Source organism: Pipistrellus hanaki, assembly GCF_964339955.1.
Source record: "Pipistrellus hanaki genome assembly, chromosome: 14".
Classification (NCBI taxonomy): Eukaryota; Metazoa; Chordata; class Mammalia; order Chiroptera; family Vespertilionidae; genus Pipistrellus; species Pipistrellus hanaki.
Genome location: NC_140516.1, coordinates 4,296,965 through 4,313,355, shown reverse-complemented (window position 1 = coordinate 4,313,355; position 16,391 = coordinate 4,296,965). Strand labels below are relative to the sequence as shown.

Sequence of the window (16,391 nt, the reverse complement as noted above, 5' to 3'; positions counted from 1 at the left end):
AAGATCATTTTAAAAACAAAAAAGGAGGAGACAGATATGTGTCACCTCAAGAGAAGCTCAGTCATACTTTTTATACTTTAAAATTTTTTAAATTGTGATGCAGAGGATCGTACAGCAGGCGAAAGGCATCAGGCCTCCTGTACTATAGCCTCCACCGAGTCAGCTAGGTAGAAGGAAGCATAAACCAGGAAAGAGTTTTATCAGATTCAGTAATAATGCGGGGCTAGGAGTGGTTGTACATTCTTATACTAAGTTATCTAACCAAGTAATCAATGATGTCCAAGGCCTCTCTAGTATCATTAATGATCTCCAAGACCAAATTGACTCCTTAGCTGAAGTTGTTCTACAAAATAGGAGCAGGTTAGACTTACTCAGAGCAGAGCAGGGAGAAATATGCTTAGCCCTACAGGAACGTTGCTGTTTCTACGCCAACAAGGCCGGAATCGACCGAGACAAGAAAGCGGCGGAAAGAACTGTTCGAGAACCCTCTCTGGAGCAGACTAAATGGACTTCTCCCCTACCTTCTTCCCATCCTGGGCCCCCTCATAGGTTTCTTATCAATCCTATCCTTTGGCCCCTGAGCTTTTCAGAGGTTAACAGATTTTGTAAAGAGTCCGACCGGACACCACTTGAGTCGCCCTGCAGTATTGACTCAGGAGTGAAGACTCATTTTCCTGAAAATTCTCCCATTCTCCTTTTCAGGCTTATCAGAATCTGAGATCTTTATCTGTAGGAAAAATGTGGCAGTTTAAATAAGCTGGATGCCTGAGAACAGTGCTGGACCTGCTCACTCTTCCCTCTGCCTTTTCTAAATATTTTAAAATAATGGGAGATTTGAAGTATGGTTATAGATTTTTGAAGGACATAGAAAGAAGGTTGGTTTCACAGAGATTAAGCCACCAGCATTAAGGTATAAGTACATGCTAGTTTTTAGGTTGAAGCGTAGAATAGAAACTGCCTCTAAAATAGTCAAGAAATTAACAACATATTGACAGCATCTTGGCCAAACCCATCCAGGTACATTACCACCGTTTAGCCGTAGCTGACCATGAGCAAGATTATGAACTTTACCATCGCTCCCTCCCTGCGGGGACAGCATGATGACCAGAGGGATGCTTACCTACTCCTCACCAAGGAGAAAGGTATGGGTACCGATATGGGTGCAGAGCAAAGCATTGCAAGGGAAGGTCCAAAAAATTTTCCGACCCCCTCTTCCCAAGGGAAGGTCATGGGAAAATTTCGACCCCCTCTGGATTTCCCTGTGAGCATACCTGGTTTGCATAGAGGTTGGTATCAATACAAATCCAATCGGCTCTGCCTCTCCTCCCCAAAAGATACCAAGAGCCACTAACACTGGTGGGCCTGGGAAGCCCACGGGAGGAACCAGGTCACTACTCCCCCAATCGGTTAAGGCCCACCCTCAATAAGACAAAGGGAGGAGATGTTGGGAGCCAGCAGAGTTGAGGCAAGCAACTCAGTCTTAAGGAAATAGAATTAAGTTCCTTCTAGCAGAAGTTATGAGGTGCCCTGAGGGCTTGGCCAGAAGATAAGATAGCCTGCAGCTTAGCATCTTCCTGCCACTTCCCCTTCCTGATCCTCCCCCCTAGATAGCCCAGCCTTGGAATGTTGCACCTTGGAATGTCACACTGCCCCTGGCAGTTAGCCAATCCTGTGTTGCCAGGTACCAAAGACCCCCCTGCATAGGCAACCCTGCCCCCCTTTGTTTCTGCTGTATAAATACAGCCATTTCAGAGAATAAAAATCGGAGCTTGATCAGAACCTTGTCTTGCTCCCATTCTTTCGCGTTCCTTGTTTGCCTCATTCTCTTAGGTGGTTCCTGCGGCCCCCGTTGTTGTCCCGCGGGCCGGGACACAAGGCCACCTGGAAGCTCCTGGCAGAGAATGAGGGTCGTCAGAGCACTATACCAGCATGCTCCGGGCTCGGTGGTCCCCCGAACCGCCAGCACCATGCAGTTTAGGGGCTGCCCTGCCTACCCAGGAAGCAGCAGTATCCAGGTGAGGGTCCACCCCCCACACAGCAAGGTTTTGAGGGGGCAACAGGAGAAGGTCAGGTTGGTAAAGGCTCTAAAGACAGTGCAGCCCATGCTTCCTCTTGCTCCGGCCCGGGCCAGCGCCATAGCTGCAAGGTACCTACTAGCCAAACCTCAGAGACCCTGGTCTCAGAGCGGCTCACAGGGCAAAGCAGCTTGGTTTCCTGGGGGCCACGGCGGCCCCTGCCCTGAGCCTGCTGCTCCTCCTCCTTGGCTTGGGCGTCTAGAGGGCATAGGTGTCTGTCTGGCGCCCTCTCGGCTTCCAACAGCTTCCCGCAGAGATCTGGGCCTGCCCCAGGGACCCAACCCAGCTCTGCCGGCACCTGCGCTCCAGCCACTCCCCGCCAGCCCCCCTTTAACCCCCCCAAACCTGGCTCCCGCTAGCTACTGCCGCCCTTTCCCCACCTCCTGCCTCTCCCAGGACGGGAGAGAGGCAAGCGCTGGAGGGTCCTTCAGGGTGGCAGGGTGAGACCTGCAGACCCTCCTCCTGCACCGAAGGGCCAGCCCTTGGCTCGCAGCAGATGGGGCTCAGGAGAAGCTATGCGTGTAGAGCCAGCGCTCCGATGGCCAAGCCTCTCCAAGCCCTCATCCCCCTACGTCTCAGCGTCCTGCTCCCCGCCCCCTGCCCCCTTCTGGTGGGTGAGCGCCGGAGCTGAGGAACCCCTGTCTCCGGGCGGCCCCACCACCCGCTGCCGATCCGGACCTGGAGGACTCGAAGTCCCAGGCGTGCGGTCCGGCCGGCTCTGGACGGAGCCCCCTCTGCGCCCCGCGCCAGCCCAGCCTCTCACCTGCTCTCCGCGGCCGCGCCTTGCCGCCCGGAGCAGCACGGGGGCCAGGAGGGGGGCTGAAGGGATCTGGGGGCGCGTCGGCAGAGCGAGGGTGAGGGCTGCTCCCTCTGTCGGCAGTGGCAGAGCCTCCGACGACGTGGTCCGGTCCCCGCGGCTCCCAGCCTGCAGGCTGCCAGAGATCCGCCGCGCCTGTCCTCTTCTCCTGTTCCTCCTCCCGCCCCTCTCTTCTTCCCCTCCCTTCCTCCCCCAGCCCCACCCTCCCTCCCTCTCTCCTCCCTCTCCGTCCTCTGTCCCCCACCTCCCACTCCCCGCAGCCTTCCCGGATCCCACCTCCCGGCTCCCCGCCCAGCCGGGACCAGTTGGTACAGGGTAGCAGAGTCCTCAGCTGCGAAGGGCGTGCAGCACACTGCCCTGCCCCACCCGTGCCCATGGCCCCCGCCCAGCCCCCACCTCCTGCCCGGCCCGCCCCCCTCCCCGATTATCCTGGCCGCCACTGTGTCTGCAAAGCCCTGGGGAGGGTGAGTCTGGGGAAATCTGTGCCCTCCCCACGGTCTCGGCCAGGCTCAAGCCCTACTAGATGCAACTCCCTTCAAAATAACGATAACCGTCCGTTTGTTAATCACTGCAGCCCCCTCCGCTGCCATACTGGGGTGGGGGAGATACAGACCTGGGGATGCCTAGATGGGCAGCCAGAGGCAACGCTCCTGCAGACAAAGCACTCCTCCCCCACCTCCTTGTGGATCCTCTCAGATTGACCCACAAAGACAGACCCTGCCCAACAGCAGCACAGCCAGACACACACGACAGCCCTGCGCACGCAGCCCGCACACAGCCCCGCACACAGCCCCGCACACAGCCTGCACACAGCCCTGCACACAGCCCCCGCACACAGCCCCCGCACACAGCCCCGCACACAGCCCCCGCACACAGCCCCGCACACAGCCCCGCTGATCACAGGTGCTGCACTAGGGGCCCGTCGGCCCTGGAGTGGGGGCACTCTGCCTTAGGCAGGCTGCAAGCTCTAGGACTGGGGCTCCCGGGACCCGTATTCCAGGTGGGGAGACCTCTCTAGCAGTTTCCACTCAGGATGGGGTGGAGTCGGCTGGGGAGGGGTGGCGGTTAGCATCAGATCCCACTCTGGTCCCACTCAGACCCACAGACAAGGACACAGCCAGACAACTGCTTCCCCACTGCCCTTAGGATAGAGCCCGGCTCTCTAACGAGCACACAGCACACACATGTGTTCCGGAGATGGGACTTCTGCCCGGAACAGCCCCGCCCCTGCTCCTTTCTGAGAATCTAGCCCAGGTAGGATGCCCGGCTCATGGGAAGCCGCTCCCTAGTGCTCAGAGGCAGGTGTCTGGCGCAGGGCGTGTCGTGTTCTAGACTCTAGGTCCAGGACCTAGAGGGGCGGGGCCTACGCCTGGCTCACGGGGTGGCACCCTGGGGCGCTGAGCTGTCACAGGCGGAGGGGAATGTGAATGGGGAGCTGGTGGGTGAGAGCCCTTGTTGGGGTGCTTCTTCCTATGTTTCTGCCTGTCTACGGAGTAAAAGGGCCACATAGGCCTCCCGGGTGTTCCCTGCTGAGACTTGGATTAGGGCTGGACCAAAGTCATCCCCCTCCCCCTACCTCCACCCCCCGCCTGGCCGCCCAGCCCACCAGTAAAGAGACTCGGTCTGGGACACATATGGTTTATTGATTTGGGCCAGAGGCAACGCTGTGCAGCGGGCCAAGGTACAGGAGGCAGGACAGACAGACACACAGACCTACACAGGGCGGCCCCGAGGCCCCTTCTGTGCCAGGAGCGCATGGCTTCCCAGGCCGCAGTGCTCCACGCTCCAATGGGCGAGAGGGAGAGGGACACACTGAAGGCCATGGCGAGGGGACGCGGCGGAGGAAGTCAGGACAGGACCTGCGCGGGGGGCTGGCCGGAGGGGAGGCCCTGAGGCTGAGCCGGCGGGTGCACTCTCGGTGGCCGCGGGGACCCTGGCGGCGGGGACCCTGGCGGCGGCGGCGGGGAGAGGGGGCTGCTAGCTGCGGGCGCCGTAGCCGGCGTAGTCGGTGTAGTCGCCCTCGCACTCGGCAAACGGGCCGGGCGGGCTGCGGAGCGAGCCGTCCGGGCCGGACGCCGGGCACTCCCGCAGGCGCACCGCGTCGTACAGGCCCTGCGGCGGCTCGTCCAGCAGCACCTCGCGCTCGGAGCGGGAGCGCGTCAGGAGGCTCACGCGGCGCAGCAGCAGCAGCACGGGCGCGTAGAGCAGGTTGGCCAGGCCCATGCCCAGGCTCAGCTGCCCGAAGCCCAGCGAGTGCACGATGTGGCCCGCCACGATGGGCCCGAGCGCGTAGGCCACGGAGTAGGAGATGTCGGCGATGGCGTAGACGCTGCCGTAGACGGACACGTGGCGCACGTCCACGAGGAAGGCGAGCGTGGGCAGCAGCGCCGTGTCCACCAGCGCGATGCCGAAGCAGAGGCCGCAGAGCGCGACCACGAGCGGCGCGAAGGAGCGGCAGGCGGGCACTGCGCACGAGCTGGCGCCGATCACCGCCAGCCCCAGCGCGCCGTACAGCCACTGCAGCTGCGGGTGGCGCGCCGCCAGGCGCACCGTCAGGTACACGCCCAGCACGTGCGGCACGAAGGCCGGCAGCCAGACCATGCCCATCTCCCACTCTGACGCCGCCATCGTGCGCTTCATCCACGTGGCGATGGTGGGCTCCAGGAAGGCGAGCGGGATGTTGCAGGTGGTGAGCGCGCCGGCCACCACGGCGATGTACGGGTCCAGCATGAGGCGGTGGATGGCCGTGCCCACCGGCGGGTTGGCCCGCGCGCGCGCCGCTGCCGAGAAGGGCCTGGCCACCGCCAGCAGCGCCGCCGCGTCCGCCAGCGACACGGCCGCCAGCACCAGGAAGGGCACGCGCTTGCCCGCGAACTCGTAGAGGATGCCCCCGAAGGGCGGCGCCACCAGGCTGCCCAGGCTGATGAAGGCCAGCGCCACGCCCAGCGCGCGGCTGCGCTCCGGCTCCTCGGGGTACTTGTCGGCGATCATGGCGATGCCCGACGTGTCGGCGAAGGCGGAGCCCAGGCCCTGGAGGCTGCGAGCCGCGAACAGCGTGGCGTAGTCCTCGGCGAAGGCGAACAGGACCGTGGAGGCGAACATGACGCCCAGGCCCATGAGCAGCGGCACGTCGTAGCTCATGCGGTCGATGAAGGGCCCGCTGAGCGGGTTCACCAGGAGCTGCAGGATGGCCTTGGAGGCGAACAGCACCCCGATCTTCACGTCCTCGCTCTCCGTCGGGTAGCGGGGCCGCAGGGCGGGCCCGGCGGGCGGCGCGGCCGTCGGGGGCTCCGAGCCGTTGGCCGCGGCGCTGGCGTTGGCCAGGACGGGCGGCTGCAGGGTGGGCGCCCACGCCGCCACCTCCGCCTCCACCTCCGGGGTCGGGGTGGGGCCCTCGCTGCCGCCGCGCATGTGGGCGATGTAGTCGGGCACGATGGGCACGATGACCATGTACAGCATGTTGTCCAGGAACAGCGCCACGCACACGATGACCAGCAAGAGGCGGCGCTGCTTGCGGGGCTCCCGCAGCGCCGCGCCCACCGCCTCCGACAGCTTGGCGGCCGCCTCCCGGGCGGGGTCCGCGGGCTCCATCGCCCGCCGGCCGCTCAGAGAGGACGCGGCGCCCGCGGGCAGAGGAGAGCGCTCTGGACTTCGGGGTGCGGTCCGCGCGCGCGGCGCCCCCGGAGCCTCAGGCGGCCGCCGGGCTCATGTCCCCGCGCCCCGGGGAAGGCGAGGACCCTGTTGGGCGGGGCGCCGCCGCCGTTCGGAGCGGAGCCCCAGGCCCGCCGCCGCCGTGCAGGGGCGTTGGGGCCGGCGGCGCGCGGAGGGGCCGGAGCGGAGCGCGCTGCCCGCCGGCGCCCCCGGAGCCGCCCCGCCGCGGAGAGAACCACGCGGGCCGAGGGGCGCGCTGCTGCCCCCACGCCCGCTGCTCGCTCGGCCGCCGCTCTCCCGCCCCGAGCGCCGGCTCCTGCCTCCTCCGCCGCCGCAGCCTTCTCCTCCTTTTTCCCTCTCCACTCGGGGCTGTGACGCGGTGAGTCCCGGCCCCCGAGTGGCGCCCCGGCCACTGGCGTCGCTCATGCTAATGCGACGTCGGCGGGGCGGGGGCGGGGCGGGGCGCGGCCGCGGGGGTCTCCCTCGGAGAGGGGTCTCGGTGCGCAGAGTCCCGGCCCGGCCTCCGAGGGTGGCGGTGCTCCATACGAGGACCGGCTTTCCGCCCCCCTCCCCGTTAGGACTGAGCCCCCTGCCCTCCGGGGGGCGCGCAGCAGCCGCTGGTCCCGGCAGCGGAGAGGGCGCGCCGGGGGCTCAGCGCTCCGCCTCCGCCCGGACCTCCGCGCCGCCGGCAGGAGCCACCCCTCTCGGCCCCCCCGAGGTGAGCCGCGGGGTGTCCAGCTGTTCCAGCAGCTGGATCGTGGGGCGGGGACGGGAGGGGCGCGGGGTACTGAGACCCCCAAGCCTTCGTATGGCCACGTCCCCTGGCCCCTGCGCCCTGGAAAGGGGGGGAGGAGAAAGGGGGGACGAAGCGCAGAGACTGCGGGCGGGTTCCGAGGACCAGCCCATTGGGAGGATGTCCCAGCAGAGATTCGGGTCTGCGAGCATCTGGGGGATGGGGGGAACGGGGCATTGCGCCCACCGGCCCGGGGTGTCAGCCCTGCCGCTCCCACACTTCGCACTCCCTCGTCACCCACTCCCAGCCAGCATTCCCCTTTTCCCCAGTGACTGTCCTGGTCCCCAGCCCCGGCTCTTCCCTTCCCCCTTCCTCACCCCTCCCCCTCCTCCCCTCCTTCACACCCCTTCCCCTCCTTCTCACCCCTTTCCCTCCTCCTCACCCCTTCCCCTCTGGACAGTGTGCTCCAGGGAGGGATCCCTTTCTCGGCTCCGGCTCCGGCGAGGCGAGTCCCACCCCTTCCCTACCTCCAGTTCCACCCCCACCCCCACCCCCATCCCCAGTCTCCAGAGCTGCCTCCAAGTCCTGGGTGGGCTCCAGGGTGGTGTGGCCTGGGTCCTCTCTGTAAGAAAGACCTTTGAGGCTCCACGCCCCACACCTCTCCCCCTTCTCCTCCCCTAGCCCCCTTCTGCCTCCTCCCCCCCATACCCCTCCCCCATCTACTCCCCTTCTCCCCTCTCCCTCCTCCCCCGCACCCCTCACCCCCGTCCCCGGGGCTGGACTCAGCCGCTTTGCTCCCTCACCTTCAGAAAGGGCCGCACCCACGGAGACCAGGGCGTCCTCATGAGAGCGTTGACCCTGGGTGGCCCCTGAGCCCGCGCTCCCGGCAGCCGGAGAGGGGCTCTGAGCAGCGGAGGTTGGGAGGCTTGCTGGTGGAGATCCCAGTTTGCTCTCCCTCCAGAGTCCGAGAGCACTCTTCCCTCCTTCTCACCTCGGGGAAACAAGATCTAGCTTCTTCCCCTGAGTCCCTTCCCTGGGGAGCACCTGATGCCTGGGAGAAGGCTGAGGCGGCTTCAGCTCTCCCGTTAGTCAGGGTGCCCGGAGCGGCTTCCCGCTCTGGTCTGTTGCTCCATCAGCAAGATGGGGTAAGAGTGCTGCTGATAGGGTGTCTGATAGCGGAAGACAGTGGCAGTGCTGGCTGTTGTAATCATCTGTGAAACGTGCTGCTTTATTTTCCTTTGACAGCGTAGGTCTTGCAAAAGCAGAGAAAAGGTACCTACCGGGCAGCCTGGCTTCCTGGCTAGTCCCTCTGGTGGGGGAGCTGTGTGGTTCTGGGCTCTGTCCTGGCTGGTGGAGGACTGGGGGCATCGGAAAGTTGGCTCTGCGGCTGAGATGGCTGTGGGATGAGATGATGGAGACAGAGCATCAGGTGAGAGTCTTTCCGTTCACCCTGCCCCAGGGAGGGAGCTGCCAGCTCCTGCTTACCTGCTCCCTGTCGAGGGAGAGAGACAAGTCACAGCTTCTCCCTGGCTCCAGCGTGGCCTCTGTTTAAGGAAGGGGGGGAAGAGAGCCCTCTCACTGAGTCCTTGAGCAGAAATGGGGCTGTAGAATGGTTCTGTGGGGATGAGATAATTATTTTACACTAGAGGCCCGATGCACTAAATCTGTGAAATCTCAGCCCTGGCTTCATCCGGAAGGTTGTCCGGAAGGACGTCTGTCTGGAAGATCATTTGTCTATACGGTCTAATTAGCATATTACACTTTTATTATTATAGATTTTATTTGAGGGCCTTCAGTCGGTACACACAGTCTCTGGCTCATGGCACTCCCTCTAACTGGCTTTGCACACATATGTCACCTGTCTGGTTGGCTGTCCAGTCATTTAGTTTGAAACCTCAGGCCTCTTCTGACCCTCCCAGTATGAGGCTCTGAAAGAGGCAGCCTGCAGACCAGTTATGATTTATGCATATAGTGTTTGCCCTGTCTGATTGGGGGGGGGGGGGGATTAAAGCAGACGTGTTCTCTCTAGTGGCTGGAGAACTTAGAATTCAGTGGAATCTTAGATAAGAGAAACTCTCCAGGGTCTTCAAAGTGCAGACCCTTCTCCCAGCCCTCCGGCCCACATGACTCAGGCTGCTCTTGAGCATGGAGCCATGCTATCTCTGGGCTCATGCCTGATCTCCAGTCCTCCGTGCCCCAGCGGCAGGAAGCAGACTCATTTATGAAACACTCTGTGCCGGGGTGTTCTGTGTGCTCTTTTAATCCTCACGCAATCCTGGTGCTACTCCTCCTGCCTTACGGACGGGAAAGTGGGCATAGAGAAGCGACTCACCGGCCCACCACCCCAGCTGCAGAGCCTGGATTTGAACCCAGGCTGTGTGACTCGCTTCACGGTCCTCACACGGCCTCCCTCTACCCTGGATCTCAGTGTAGATCCAGGGTAGAGGATCTACACTTCTGCTGCTCCATCTGCAAGGTGGCAGCTGGACGTGTAGGGGAGAGGGCCCAATGAAGATCCCCAGGGACACTGAGTTCCTTTACTCTCCAACTTCAGGCTCAGAAGGCAACTTCACACCCCCATCCCTCAGCAGCCCCAAGAGCTAGGGGGCAGGAGTTGCAGGGAGGAGAGGACCCTCTGTTTCAGCCAAAGGACTGGGCCTGAGCCTCTGCAGGACATGGGAACAACCCCTCCTGCGTTGGCCTTGGGGGAGTTGTCCAGGGTGCTGACTCTGACTCCACCACTTGCCAACCAGATCTTCCTGTGCCCTGGCTTCCTCCTTAACAGAACTCCTGGTGAATTCCTTCCTGGAGACTCCTTTTTTTGAGCATAACTTTCAGGCCTAAGAGAACTTACCTTCCAGTTCTGTTGGAGAAAAGGGAAGCATTTTTTCCTCTCCTTTCTCAGCCAGATTTAGGGACTGTTGCTACTCAGAGCCTATCTGGTATGCAAAGTAAATCAAATGAATACAGGAAGGAATTTATTTATTAGACACATCGAAGTGTTTTCAATGTGCCAGGCACAGTTCTAAATCTTTTGCAAACATTGACTCATTTAATCATCTTACTAGCCTTCATATTATCTTTTTGCAGGCAGAGACACTGCGGGGTGATCATTTATCCGTGCCCTGGTTGCTCACAAGCAGTGGGGACAGGATTCCAATGCAGGCTGCCTGCTCCAGAATTCACTGTCAGCCACCATGCTGCCCTGCTCAGGATGCTGAAGAATAGGAGATAACTTACTGAGAGTAACTAGCTCAATGTCTGGCACTTTACAGAGGCAATTATGCTTTTGTAGGGGTAGATACCATGGTGGTTTCTGGGTGACTACATTTCAATTTATCCATTAAATATCGTTGTGGCTTCTGTCTGCTGGGGCGAGGTCCTTTCCACCTGGACCTGTGCCTGTGGAGTGTGCTAGTGGAGAACTCGGGGTTCCAGGTATATGGGATCTTGGGAGGGGATGGAAGGACCACCTTTCTGCATCTGTGCTGGGTGAGGTCTGGTGTGTGTGTGTGTGGGGGGGGGAGAGTGGTCTTGGAGGAGTTGTGTGTGTGAGGGGGGTGCTACTCTGGCATCTGGCATTTGAGGAAGGTGTCAGCTGACCCTGAGAAGGTCATGGGCCAAGTCAATTCCAGGGCCTTGTCAATTGTTGCTTCACTGAGACATCTGGTCCCCGAGACACAAATTGACTATGTTTCCGCAGAGAAGCAGGTTGATGGTGATGGCAGCATGTGGGCGGGGCACCTGCTCCTGATTTATTATTTCTTTGTTTCCCTGGAAGCACTTAAGTGCAGGCTTAGTTCCAACAAAGCTCACGAGCCTCTCTGGGTTCCAGTGCTGGGGGAGGGCGCGCAGCCGCTGGCCTCCCCTGCTACCCACCCTGTGCCTTCCTCAGGAGCGCCTGGGGCCGCAGCATCACTTAATTAATTTAGGCTTCCCCAGCCACACATTCTCAGACTCCAAGGAACAGAGCCTCCCGTCAGCCTTTCCCGGAAGCCTGTGAGTCTGGTGGCTGGGAGCCAGGACTGCGTGCCTGCCTGCCCGCCCTTGGCCAGCCCTTCCCCAGAGCCCGGCCTGCCTCCTGAGAGGGCTGAGCTCTGAAGGGAAGGAGAGGACAGCAGCCCCTGCACTGCAGATGGGCCGCAGAGCTCCTTCCTCTCTGTGGGTCTGAGAAGGGCGGTCCCTCCCTGCTTTCCTTCTGACTCCCGACATTTCTGTGAAATATTGTGGAGCAGCGGGGTCTCAAAATCTTGGTTTCTCACTCCCTCTGCCCACTTCCCATCCCAATCCAATGAGTCTCCCAGGGTCGTCTACCTCCTCCATGGACACCATCCCTGCCCACAATCAGCCCCAACCCCAATCGTCACCCACAGTGGGCCGCCAGTCACCCTCCACTTGTCCCTGGATTCCAGACCCAGCCAACCGCCCCCCCCCACCCCCATCCTGTAAAGATGTGGGCCATTTCCCACTGCTCCAGACCTCAGGACTCCTGGCTGCCTGGGACTGGAGTCCCAGAACCACAGCTTTTCAGTGTGCCCCAAATGAACGTCTCTGATCTTCTGTGGAGCTTCCTCTTTTTATGTGTCTTCAGTGTGTCTTATCAGTGGGTCCCAGGAGCCTTTCATATGGGGTACAGATCACTTTATTTCCTACATACAGGTCACTCAAGGGTGCTTATCAGTTTGTTTACATTCCATTCCATACTTTCAGATATCACACTTCAATTCCACACTTTAATACTTATTCAATATTGGATTTATCCTTATTACTATTACTATAACAGATGCTCATAGAAATTCGGACATTATGAATGTTCATTTGTGGCCCCAAACCCTGGTCTCCTCTGCCACCTCCCAGAAGCTATCACTGGACTTTCAAGAAAGTAACCAATCTTCCTTCACTGGGGGAGAGAGGAGGAGGGAGAGAAAGGAAAAGAAACCACCACTGCTACTGTTTTTGTGGGTGTTTTAAACATATCAATGAACCCATAAAAATTGTAAGATAAACAGCCTTTATGTTTAAATAAATATATTCCGACATGTGTCATAAATGTATCATTCTGTAGTTCTTTCCTTTTCCACTCGACAACACAGCCACTGCAGTTGGTACAGAAATAGCTCGGTGTGCTTAGCTGCCACATAGTGTTTTTGTTATGAGCACGCTGCGCACGTGCAGTTATGTTCCTCTGATGGACATTCAGGTGGTTTGTAATTTTCAGGTGTGAGGATGCTGCGATGGGTCTCCGTGTGCTTGTGGACATGCTTCCCCAGGAGATACGCCAAACACGGGGTTGATTGCAGCAATCTGTGCAAGTTTTCACTTCTAAAAGAAATTTCCAAATTGCCTTCCAAAGTGGCTGCATAAACATATACCTGTGCAAGCTGAGAGTGAGGACATGTTACTCAGCACCATGTCTTGCCAACTCCTGATCTCGTCTTTCTTAATCCCCTTTGTCAATCTGATGGGAGAAAAATGGTATTCATTGCTGTTTTCATTGTGTGTTTCATTATATGTTTAACTAGAGGCCCAATGCATGAAATTTTGGAAAGAGCTTGTCCCCTGCCACCACGGTGGCGGCCTCTGCCTCGGCCCTCGCAGCCCTGGCTTCGACCAGAAGGTCATCAGGAAGGATGTCAGTCTAATTAGCATAATATGCTTTTATTATTACCAATGGTCATTTGAATTTTATTAGTAAATTGCCTATAACTTTCTTTCTACATTTTTTATTAGATTTTTTCTTCCTGAGTTGTAGGAATTCTTGTTAGATAAAATACCATCATTAAACAGGATAACACCATTAAATAAAATATTTTTGCCCTAGACATGTTGCTATTTTTTCACTCCTGGAATTTGTAATTTACACTTGTTGGGTAGGATAAATGAGAGGTGACACGAAGCCACTGCACCAAGTAAGACCCCTCAGTGCCTCTCAGCATCAATAGGGAAGCATCCAGACTCTTTAGCTGGATATAAAAGGGCTTCTGTAATCCATCTATCTCTGTAGTCTCAACATGATTCCTGGATTTTTTAAAATATATATTTTTATTGATTTCAGAGAGGAAGGGAGAGGGAGAGAGAGATAGAAACATCAGTGATGAGAGAGAATCATAAATTGGCTACCTCCTGCACTCCCCCAGCTAAGGATTGAGCCCACAATCCAGGCACATGTCCCTGACTAGAATCGAACCTGAGACCCTTCAGTCCATAGGCCGACACTCTATTCACTGAGCCAAACTGGCTAGGGCATGATACCCGAATTTGATTCCTAATTCCAAAACCTTCCTCCTGTCTAACCTTGAGCCAATTTACTTAAATGCTTTGGGTCTATGTTTTTTGTTTGTTTGTTTGTTTGTTTGTTTGTTTGTTTAAAAAGGTGTACGGAATTGCTCCTTCTTTGCAAGTCTGCTAAGTCTCTAACCTGGTTCAAGTTACTTAATATCTCCAAACCTTACTTACATCTATAAAGTGGGTGCACTGACAATGCCTCAGAGGATTTGGTGTTGGAGTATATGAGTTGATGTTGTTAATTTAACCCCTCTTTAAGGCCTAAATGACCTCTATTCATCTTTTATATTCAAATCATGCTTCTTTGTGTCATCCCCCCCCCCCAAAAAAAAAACCAAACAAACTGATCTCTCTCTCTTTGTGCCAAGACCATGCGTCTGTGACTGCCCTGTCCCAATTCATTACGAGGAGGAGGTCACGTGTCTGTTTCCTCTACCAGAGTGTGCGCCCTCAGACGGGGCTGAGGTGGCCGGTTATGCTCAGTGCCTGGGACGCAGCACGCCCGCCCAGTAGAACCCTGTGCAGCGGAAGAATGAGTCTGTCACTTTGGGAAAGGATGAGCTTCCTCATCGTGCCAAAATCCTGTTGAGCCAGGAATGGATGGAGGGACACTCAGAGGAAATTAAAGTGTCCTGACAAGTCTCCCAGATGCCCCCTGGGGAGAGCTGGACGCAGACTTCAGTAAGGCAGGCGGACACTGCAGCCTCGCTGGAAAACGCCCCGAGCACTCATTGGGTGGGCGAAGGGATACTTCAGGGAAATGCTGCCCTTCACGTTAGGGTTGGCTCTGCTGGGAAGCCCGAGAAGACAGAGGAAGGCTGTCGGGCATCTCTGCTGGATTGGGAAGCTTGCCTTGATCGGGAAAGCAAGCACTGACCAGTCAGAGCCACTTCCCTTTTTAGACTTGAAAAGTGTAATTTTGGGACAAAGAAACCTCGGAGACCAGCACAGAGGGAAGGCAGGGAATGGCCTCGGGACGGTTGCCCCTGCAGGTGTGGGCTGCCCAGGCTGCAGCATCAGTCCGCCCGCTCCCTGCTCCCCTGCATGTGACAGGACTCAGTGCAAGTCCAAGGCAGACATTCGTTCTGGAGGGGAATGTAGTGACCATCTCCTCTGAGTGCTGTGAACCCTCTGTGCTGGGCAATGTGGCCACAGGTTCAAGGTCAGCTGTCCTGAGGCCTCTGAAGACAGATTCCCTCTCAGAGGGGCCCGTTTGGATGGTGGAGGGGTGAGGAGGAGGCCCCGTTTGCTGACAGGGCTGGACTGCACTTGCCAGTCCTCAGCTCCAAGGCCTGTGGACGGGTCTGCGCAGTAAACCTGGGCCTGGAGGGCGGAGGGCACTGCGAGGGCAGCCCAGCGTCCCTGGCCTGTCTCAGAGGCTGGGGGTCGGCCCCTCCCCAGGCCGCCTGCTCCAGGTGCACCCGTGAGAAGAGGGGTGAGAAGGCAGTCCTCGTGTGAGCCCTGGCCCTAAGCCAGACCCGGAAGAAGCTTTTATCATGATTAGCTTCCAGTCGCAGACACTGCTCTGAGCCAAGTCCTCCTCAGGCCCCATTTCATAAATTGGCAGCACAGGGGCTGAGGAACAGGCCAAGGTCACCTGTCTGTCTGCTTGCAGCATCTGGGAGCAGCTTGTGCCACAGACGCACTGGTGTGCCCATTGGTTTACCCACTTGCCCATGTGGCATTCATGTTTCCCATGGCCGTCACAGCCCTGCTCTCCCCTCCCCCGCCCCCCTGTGCTGTGCGTGGGCCATGGCTGCCACCCCCTCTGCATGCTGGGGACCACCCAGCTCCAGGGACAGAGGCCGTGTGACACCCATTTCCTCCTTCTATTCTGACCTCTGTCCTTGCTCTGCCCCTGGCCAGCGTGCCCTCTCAATAGACCCCTGCCTCCACTGTTGCCACCAGCTCTTGACCCCTAAACTGTCCTTATGATCAACTTTTTGAAACATAAACCGTCCTCATTGTAAGCACTCAAAGGGCATTTGTTACATTAGTCATCCTCTGCTTTCAATTCCCACTGCGAGGGCCAAGTCCCACGCTGGCCTCCCAGCACCTCTGCGGTGCGTTGCTGTCAGACCCCTGGCCCTGTAGGGCCTGCACCCGCTGTTGCCTGTGTTCTCCTTCCCTGCAGTAGACTGCTTCCGGGGGGCACCCTGGCCCCTGTGCACAGGCCTCCCCCTGGCACTGCCAGGAGGGTTCTCAGGCCTGACTGCGTGTCTTCTTCCCACCGGGCTACATCTAATCCACTAACATCTGTGGCCGCCATGGGCCCCCAGGCGGGAAAGCATCTGGGAGCAGTGGCGCCACCTACAGATGTGGATGTGTGCACCAAGCCCTGAAGCAAGGCACACGCCCGTCCCCACTATGTTCAATGCTGGTCACAACCCACCGACTTGATTTTATAAACAACAAATGGTTGGTCACCTGCAGTTTGGCAAGCTTGGCACTAGCCTACTTATTCCTCACACAGCCTCACAGTGTCCCGCCTGTTACCCTCTGCCATCTATATGGATGAGACGGAGACAGGAAGTGATTCATTCCGGGGACACAGCTAGCAAGCAGCAGAGCTGGGGTTCGCACCTGGTGAGTGGCCGCAGAGCCCGCGCCCCACACGCGCCCATGTGGCCTTGAAGATGGGTCAGGGCTGGGGGTCAGGAGACCATGTGAGCCACTGCAGGGCCGGCTCCCAGTTCCCTACACCCCTCGGGAAGTGGCCAGCAGGAGAGGAAGGGACCTGGCTGCAGCTGGTGGGGGCTGGGACCCAGACCGGCAGTTGGCTTGTGCCAAAGTGCGGGTCCCTCCTCACCTGCAGTCCGTCTCGGGGGGT

General features: G+C 58.6%; 2 protein-coding genes across 2 annotated transcripts in view; both read right to left on the bottom strand.

Moving 5' to 3' along the window:
* Positions 1-3,028, bottom strand: part of CHAT (choline O-acetyltransferase) — a 52,160-nt gene extending 49,132 nt beyond the window's left edge. The window contains exon 1 of the mRNA XM_084904755.1: positions 2,839-3,028. The gene's annotated coding sequence lies outside the window, so the exon portion shown is untranslated. The remainder of the gene's footprint in view (positions 1-2,838) is intronic.
* Positions 3,029-4,761: 1,733 nt separating this feature from the next.
* SLC18A3 (solute carrier family 18 member A3) lies at positions 4,762-6,957 on the bottom strand. The gene has a single exon (XM_084904829.1). It carries the CDS (start codon positions 6,481-6,483, stop codon positions 4,870-4,872), a length of 1,614 nt encoding a protein of 537 aa, XP_084760955.1. The 5' UTR covers positions 6,484-6,957; the 3' UTR covers positions 4,762-4,869.
* Between the last annotated feature and the right edge of the window lie 9,434 nt (positions 6,958-16,391).

What these genes read in the sequence shown, in the direction of transcription:
- SLC18A3 (XM_084904829.1), bottom strand. Translation starts at nt 6,483, where the DNA reads ATGGAGCCCGCGGACCCCGCCCGGGAGGCGGCCGCCAAGCTGTCGGAG.